We start from the raw sequence: 8,658 nt of genomic DNA on the forward strand, positions 1-8,658 counted from the left end.
GGCTCTCTCGACCAATCTGAACCATCCTGTGCGGTTCCACCCCTTAGCGGGCTCTCTGAATCTCAAAGAGCCTCTCTCCGACTCTCTCTGAACTACTGGATTGGTTGTGCTTACAAATAAATATTCTTCACCTTCAACATTTGGAGTGAATGGGACTGAAATCTATAAACTTTAATGCTATTGTGGGTTATAGTTAACATTCTAAACTCTTCACTTTCTTCAACAATCCAATCAGATAAGAAAATGTAAGCAGGAGCCAATAGATTTGATTCATGAGCTAAAGCACCGCTCGCCCACAACCAAGAACTCTTGAAAGCTTATCAAGAAGATGGTGCAGCTGATGACAATTTGTTCTAGTTAGATGCCAGTCAACCACAAAAACGCCAAAATAATATACGTGCAGTGGTCCTGGCATTGCACTTTTGAATAAGTAACGTTGCAAAAACCTACTTTTTTCTCATAAGGTTTCCGATGAAAATCTTTTTCAACAACCGAACAGAGAAAGGGTGGTCCGGGATGCTGAATTCACCAACAGCAACCAACATTCAAAACATATTTTTGTGCAAAGCAAAAAACATTTTTACCACCCACCTAGAAAGATTGTACCAAATTCACCATAAAAAACCTGGTGAGTAATATCAAGAACGCACCCCAATATCAGCCGGGTCATGACCACTTTGAACTGCTGAACCATGGTTGTCGTAGGATGGCCCACCACCCCTTCCACCGCTTCCCCTATTGTTATAAAAATTCCTAGGATAAAAATTTCCAGGCTGCTCATAATATTGGTTGCGACCATTCTGAAAGGGCCCACTTCCCCTGCCATTGCCTCGACCTCCACGGCCATTAGAATAACCCTGGCGGCCACCCCCACTACCACCACGGCCACCTCTTAGGTACTGGTTCTGATATGTTCTTCTGGGAATGTATTGCTGTCCCTTTGACTGTGGATCTATCTCATTATGCTCCAGTTCTGAGAGTGATTTGATTTGTTCTTGTTGAACTGAGACTACCTCTGCAGCATTTTCTGTCACTTCTTCATCCTGCCAAGCAGAAACCCCACCCATTCATTCAAAGGCAAAGAAAATATTACAGCAACAAGGGTTAGATTAAGGTAAATTAGAGTACCTTTTGTAGCTCATCCACAGAACTATACTCATCATCCCCGGTTTCATGTTCTTGAAAATTTGCTAAGTCTTGGTCCTATAGAAGATACAAGTAACTTAGAAGAAAAGGGTTTCAAATTTTACATTAGCACTCAAGGTAAATAGCTAGCAATACATACTCCCTCCTCTCCCACAATAGAGATAATATTACAAATGAGACACATTCCAATTAGAGCAGCTTTCTGAATCACCCTCACATAAACTAAAAAAGTGGGTTTGAATTTGAAGAGAGGTTGCTTCAAATTTAAGGTAATTCAGGAAGTACATTTTCTATTCTGTGACCACCTAAAAAGAAAAGTACATTAGCTATTGTGGTACTGAGGGAGAATAAAGCAATCTTAATCAGAAAAGATTGGTAAAATTTACAATTTTTTTGATTGGTAGAAAGGATGAAGTTGCGATTGACCCAATATTGTATTGTAATTGATATTTTGCTAAAAAATTTCTCTTAGCTGTAATGGAGGGGAAGAGCTAGACTTTTTGTATCCAAAGCCATAGAGCTGAATGCTGACATTAACAAAATCATGGGATTCCTTCCACACTTTTAGGTAAAAATGAACTTGGCTCTGTAAGTAAAATGATGGGATGGTGGAACCATTAGTTAAACATCGGTAGGGTTCAATATTTTGAGGCAAAAGTTGACTTGGACTACAACACGTTGAGAAGACAGGTTAAAAAGTATGACCGCATGGCACACATTCTTTAAGCAAAATTGAAAACGAGAACTCCAGTTATGTGAAGTGATGCTCTTGCAGGAAGGCCTCAGCTTCTCAGGACTATGCTTTGAATATTGTGTTTGGAACGATTTTAGAATAGTGTCATGAAGCATGCCCAGATGCTCTTGACCACAATGCTCACAAGCAGCATACAATCTTATCCTATGTTCTCATAATTTCTAACTCATTGATTCGCGCTTATGCAAGCAAGCACATTCTGGACCACACATTTATATGACTCCATCTCATAGATAGTGCACACTTTGGAAACACTGACACTTACCGCTTACCATCAAATGATCATGACATTGCTGCTGATAACCATGCTGTGATGCCCTAACTATATTATACAGTTGCTAGCATTCAGAACCTAATTAAATTTGGCTACAAAAATCATGAGATAAAAACCTAAAATGCAAGTTAAAGAAGTATTATTGTTTTATAAGTAAAATTTTATTAATAAAAAAGAAAAATTATTGATACCTTTTTTTTAATAAGAGAAGTACTATTAATACCAAAACCTTCGTAAAAATTTCATTGATAGGTAAAGGAGAACAGGTACAAAAGAAACCACAGAAGCTTATTGACTCCCATCCAAGAAAACTCTATCTGTCCTAAGATAGAGAACAAGGAAAACTCTAGGATGCCATTGGAGGGAGGGAGGAAGGATAAAAGTGGTCTGGACAGGGAAGGCACATATGTGTTTTTTTTTTTTTTATAAGTGGGGGAGGCACATATGTGTTTCTGAATCAGCTCTTCAAACTCTACCAAATAAATATAGACAATATTCAACGGGCAGACCCTTGTTCTTTTTGATGTAACTAATCATATAATTTAATGAACATTGCTTAACAACAATTTCTTTTTATATAAGAACAGTGGCTATTAGCGAATTTCTTAGAATTACGAAGTACAACAGAAATCAGCACGCACCATGTGTGATTCATAGGACTTGAAGCTTCACGAACATACAGATAATGAAACTATGAAACTCAGTCTTACAAAAATAAGAATAAAAAAAAAAAAAAAAAAATCCTTGAATTAAATTTTCTTGGGTAAGGCTTAAATTAAATAAACCAAGAAACTTTTAATTAATTTTTTTTTTCTTTTATCAGTAGAAACTTTTAATTAAAATGGCATGAAAACATCCAATTTGATCTGGATTTACATTTTTTCATGATGTGGAAATCTCACCAAGGCAGGGCCCTTCAGACTCACACATGGAGTGTAAACCTAAATACATGACCCAACCCGCTAGAATCATGTATTAGTAATCCAAGGAAACTCCTAGTGTAGAATCAAAACTAGGTGAGTCTACACCTCGTCCCAAGCCTACTCTTTCACCACTACGTTGCACCTTGACGGGTATTTGGGTTGATATATACCAATCATAATCTCGACAAATAAAACCATGTCTTACATTTAAACAATCAAGAGTAAAGAACATAGAAAAGCAAGAAGTTTCCTATACATTTGAGATCATAAAAGAGATGCACCAAATACTACAAAGTAAGAATTTGTGTTGTGCAAACAATTATCATAATCTTCAAACATTATTGAGTTAAATGATGGATACCTTTTATAGTGGAAAACTTTACTCATACAGAATTTGGTTTCAGTTCAAATTTTGAAAATGCATTTTGTCACAAGTAAAGAGCATTCATCTATACCGAGAATTTTTTTTATATCACCAGCATGTAGCCTCAAATTTACCATTCTAGAATGAAAACACCACCTAATCTAGGGATGGTCATAATTAAAGAACCATTCGTTCTCTTAAAATTAATGGACTTTCCATAGCCACAGAAAATTACTAAGTACCAATATGTAGAAGAAAAGACACTATAGCCATATCATACATTGACGGAAAACTACAGCTGGAGCACCCATATTGACAGTGGGACAAAGTATTAAGTGTGGAAGACAGCCGATCATGGACACAAGAGTATGCATTCTGTCCACAATATACCCAGCGCGCACACACACACACAAAAAAGAAGAGGTAGGTTGTTAATAAGTTGTCATCATAGATTCATAATTGGAAACTCCTTTGGAAAAGTGGCACTTTTTCCTTTGTGAAATGGCAGGTCATAGACCTGTCAAAACAACACCTATGTTGACCCATGTCTGATAATCGGTACCTGACACATGGTTTAATGATATTTTGGCCCAAGTGCTCAGAAGATTAGTAAAATTTTTGTCATTGCTCTGACTTGTGATGTTCCTTTTTGCACATACACGCACGCTAAAGTTGATAATTTTTTTTTTTTTATAACCGTGGGTGTCCGGGCCAGCTTACTCGCACCTCGACTAATCCCATGGGGCCCTGAAGTTAACAACCAGGTAAACCTCCAGTGGCCCTAAGGGGACTTGAACTTGTGCCCATTGGGGAGCAAACCCAAGGCCGGCCCAGTTGAGCTACCCCTCAGGGTTAGCTCACAAAATAGTTCACAAAATAAAGCATATCAAGCCATGTGGTGATGTCTTGTCTTAATAGAGGCCAGTTTCTAGCTATTTCAAGGTTTTTAGTTCACATGTTCCCAAAAGTTAATGAGCTCTACTCCACGCTGGTATATTTAAATAATAACAATGACAAGAATACCCTGTTTATACAAATTACAGGACCCCACAAAAAGGAGAATTAGCTATCACATTTTGGTTTCTCGCCATCTCTAGTTTCTAACAGACACTAGTAAAATTTATTCACACTTTCAGAAGCACGTACCAAGATAAGGGCAGTCATCCTTATTTTCACACGAAATGTGCATAGCTTAATTTTTTTTTTTTTTTTTTTTATTTTTTTTTTATAGCTAAAAAATGTAATCAGATTAAATTATATTCTGCTTCTATAGGAGCCTAATTTTCCAATATTTCCACAGAGGAAGGTAATCTACTTACTACTAGGGGGACATTCGTTAATGCTCAGTATTAGTGAGGATTCCCAAACCTCCGTAACAACATTTCTATTCTTTTTTTCTTTTGATAATAACAACGTTTCTCATATTAAGACAAATGCAAACCAACGTATATCGCAACGTGCAAAACATCTCTGAAACGCCATTAATAACAACGCCTACTTAGCTTGTAACGGATAAAGAACACATAAAAAAACAAAATGGGTACAAATGAAAATGCAAATATAGAGTATATCTATCACTCAAAAAAATAGTGTTATATATATATATATATATAAATATATATATATTATAAATTTTTATTATTACAGCTCATACAACATGAAACAAACACAAAAAAAAAAAATCCAGACTGAACAGTAGTTTAAAAGGCTGTACCGTATGCTGAAACTCTGCAACCGAACAATCCACTTGGGTGGGCGCTGTGATCGGTACCTGGAAAGAAGCATAATTTCCAGCAGCAACTTCCACCGGATCTTTCATCTCTGGCGTGGTGGTGAAATAGTCCGAAGCCATAATCTTATTCAGTCGCTCTCGCAAACCGGCATCTAAAAAATCAATAAAGAAAAAAGCACGTTCTTTGGCAAAGTAATCGAAAAAATTGTATTTTAAAAAAATCCCATAAACTAAAAATTAATAAAAAAACAGACTACAAAAATATTTACAAGTAATGTTGGCATTAGACTCAATGGGCTGGTCGGAGTTGGCAAGCCAGAGCTTGGCGTGCTCGATGCAGCGCTGCAAGGCATTCTTGTGCGACAAGCCCGAATCGACCGGGCGCGAAATCAAAAATCCACCAAGCGAGGATAAGGAATCCAAGTCCCTCTCGCCGAGCAGATCCGTTGCGTCGTCGGTGACGTAATCGTAGGTCAAGCAACACCCTCGCTCGTGCGTTCTCGTGAGAATCGTCGCCGTGAAATCACTCTGAGACTTCACGTCGAACAGGGACCCGAAGTAGAGCAGTTTGAGGAGATCCTCCACGACACCAAGGTCAGGCTCGGAGGTTTTTACCCGGTGGTCGTCGTCTTCGTCGGTGGAGTTTTCACGATCGACGGAGGAAGCGGGGGCGGAATGGGAGGAGAGCTGCTGGCGCTGGGCGGCGATGCTGAGCTCCTCGGAGAGGGCTTGGGAGAGTGGCTGACGGAGCTTCTCGAGCTCATCGATGAGGGCGGAGACGGCGGGCTTGGAGCGGAGGACTTCCTCTTGTTCCTTATTGATGGGCTTGCCTTGGGCGATGGCGTCCTCCATCTGGAGGATGCGGTTGAGTTTCTTGCGCAGGGCTCGGAGGCGCTTGTTGAGAAGGCTGAGGACGGGGCCATCCGAGGCGTCAGAGGACTCGCTTGCTCCCATTGGCTTCGAAACGGAGCAAGGGGGTTTTGGGTTGAGAAGAGTGGAGGGCACCACCGAGTTAGGTGGTGGAAAAAGGAAGGGTTTTTTGTGGGCAAGAGAGCGGCTTTTGGCCTTCGGGAATGGATTCTTCTTTTCTTTTCTTCTCTCTTTAGCAGTGGACTGTGACCGAAAGAGAGGCGGATATTTAACGCTTTTTTTTATTTTTTTAACGCTTCTTAATTGGTCGGACGGGTGGATAAAGGTTTTTTTTTTAAGAAAAATTCTATTTATAATTTTATCTTCCACACACTAATCACTATACATAATATTTTAATTTTTAATTTTTTTCTATTATTTGAATATATATATATTTTTTGAAAAGAAGCATTAAAGCTTGATTCATTAAGGGCTTGTTTGTTTTCAGAGATAAGATGAGATGATATGAGATTAAAGTTAAAAAATTGAATAAAATATTGTTAGAATATATTTTTTAATATAATTTTTATTTTGAGATTTGAAAAAGTTGTAATGATGGGGTGAGATGAGATGTTTTCTGAAAACAAACGAGGCCTAAATCAGATTTGAAATACATGGGGAATATCCTCCATAGTAACCATTACATAAAAAATGACTAAGGCATCTTGTGTCAATACATGAGCCATCACATTGCCACTTCTCTTGACATGAGTGACATTCCAAGTAACAAAATTTCTAAGTTTCATCTTGGCTTTAGAGACTGGATAGTTGATCCTCCTCTTTCTTCAAAGCATGGACTGTTTGTAGTGAATCCCCTTCAAAAATAGTCTTTCTTAAACTCCAGGTCCAGTGCAAATTCCACTGCCAACAGTGCACCTTATGCTTCAGTCAAAAAAGGAAGTGGAAGAAGGCTTTCATTTCTTCTCATTGTTGCTATTATCTTTCCTTCACAATCTCTGACTACTATACCAATCCTAACTTTAGCTCTAGTGTTGTCCACTGCCGCATCCCAATTAAGCTTGTAAAAGTGCATAGGAGGTGGCTGCCAAACAATAATGATGCTGTTACTCTGTGCTGAAGAGCCATTGTTATGCATTTCCAGTTCTTTTATCATTCTCATGTTCTGATTAGCAACCAAGACAATATGATTGGGATGTTTAAAACTTTGGCTAAAAATAAACTCATTTCTCCTCCACCAAATCTGCTTTGCTACCATAACAAATTCCTGAATGCACTCAGAACTCATTCTTTCTGTAATAGCTTCAAAAATCTCCGAAAACTCCATATGTGAGAAATGGCTTTTCTGAATACTCTTGGAACATTGGCTCCAAACATCTCTTGTTGACTCACATTCCCATAAAGCATGTGTTACTGTCTCTTCCTTTACCTCGCATATTGAGCACTTTGGATGATCAACAATCTTCCTCTTAAACAGATTTGACTGAGTTGGAAGTGCATTTAAGCAGGCTTGCCACAAAAAAACTTTTTCTCCTGGTGTGACTTGTAAATGCCAGAGAATTTTCCAAATCTCCTTGAAATTATGACTGCTCGAGGGTTGCCCTTTAGTGCTTGGTTCATCTCATTATGCATATGATATGCACTTTTGATTGTGAAAAATCTTGAAGAGGTTCCTTTCCATATCAACTGGTCAGGACTAGAAGATGAACTAATAGGAATCTGAATGTGCTCCACAAGCTCCATATTCCATCTCTTTTACCCTGACTTTATCAATTCCTGAACTTTAGCATTGCCATCAAGTTGAGAAACTGGGTTGTTAACTACTGATGGTATGGTCTTAGGCAACCATTTATCTCCCCAAATTCTAACCTCTTCACCAGTCCCAATTCTCCAATAAGAGCTTGCTTCAATCAAATTTCTTGCTTTAAGCATACTCCTCCATATATATGATGGTTCCTGACCTAGCTTTGCATTCATAAAAGAAGAGTCTTCGAAATACTTGGCTTTTAGAACCAGTGAAACTAGAGAAAAGGGATTATAAATCACTCTCCAGCCTTGTTTTGCTAGTAAAAAAAGGTTAAAGCCTTCCAAGTCTCGAAAACCCATCCCTCCATCTGCCTTAGATCTTCCCATTTTGCTCCAAGCCACCTTATGAATCTTTCTTTCTACCTCATGTTGTCCCCACCAAAAGTTATGCATATTGTTGTTTAAGTTTCAAAGAAGTTTAGCAGGGAGCATAAAAACAGGCATGCTATAAGTTGGGAGAGCTTGCACAATAGCCTTGATGAATATTTCATTCCCTGCTTGAGATAAAAACTTTACCCTTTGATTGCTGACCCTCATTCTGACTCTATCCAAGATCTCTTTGAAAGATTTTTCTCTTGCTTTGCCAACAACAGTTGGTAAACCAAGATACTTCTTATAAGCCATTGAGGACCTCACTCCTACAATACTAAGGATGAAATCTTGTGTTGCCTTAGCAGTATTTATACTGAACTGGATTGAAGTTTTTTCAAGATTCAATCTTTGACCTGAGGCTTCCTCATAAGTTTTCAAGATATTATGCAGCTTACCCCATTCTAATGCATTTGCCTTGCA

General features: G+C 38.4%; 1 protein-coding gene across 1 annotated transcript; it reads right to left on the reverse strand.

The window, feature by feature from the left end:
* Positions 1–436: 436 nt before the first annotated feature.
* On the reverse strand, positions 437–6,318 carry LOC121257783. The gene is made up of 4 exons (XM_041159013.1): positions 5,463–6,318; positions 5,176–5,345; positions 1,129–1,203; positions 437–1,043 (listed from the first exon to the last, which is right to left on the reverse strand). Exons 1-4 carry the CDS (start codon positions 6,145–6,147, stop codon positions 639–641), a joined length of 1,335 nt encoding a protein of 444 aa, XP_041014947.1. The 5' UTR covers positions 6,148–6,318; the 3' UTR covers positions 437–638.
* Positions 6,319–8,658: the final 2,340 nt, after the last annotated feature.

Source organism: Juglans microcarpa x Juglans regia, chromosome 3S, assembly GCF_004785595.1.
Source record: "Juglans microcarpa x Juglans regia isolate MS1-56 chromosome 3S, Jm3101_v1.0, whole genome shotgun sequence".
In the NCBI taxonomy this organism is placed as follows: domain Eukaryota; kingdom Viridiplantae; phylum Streptophyta; class Magnoliopsida; order Fagales; family Juglandaceae; genus Juglans; species Juglans microcarpa x Juglans regia.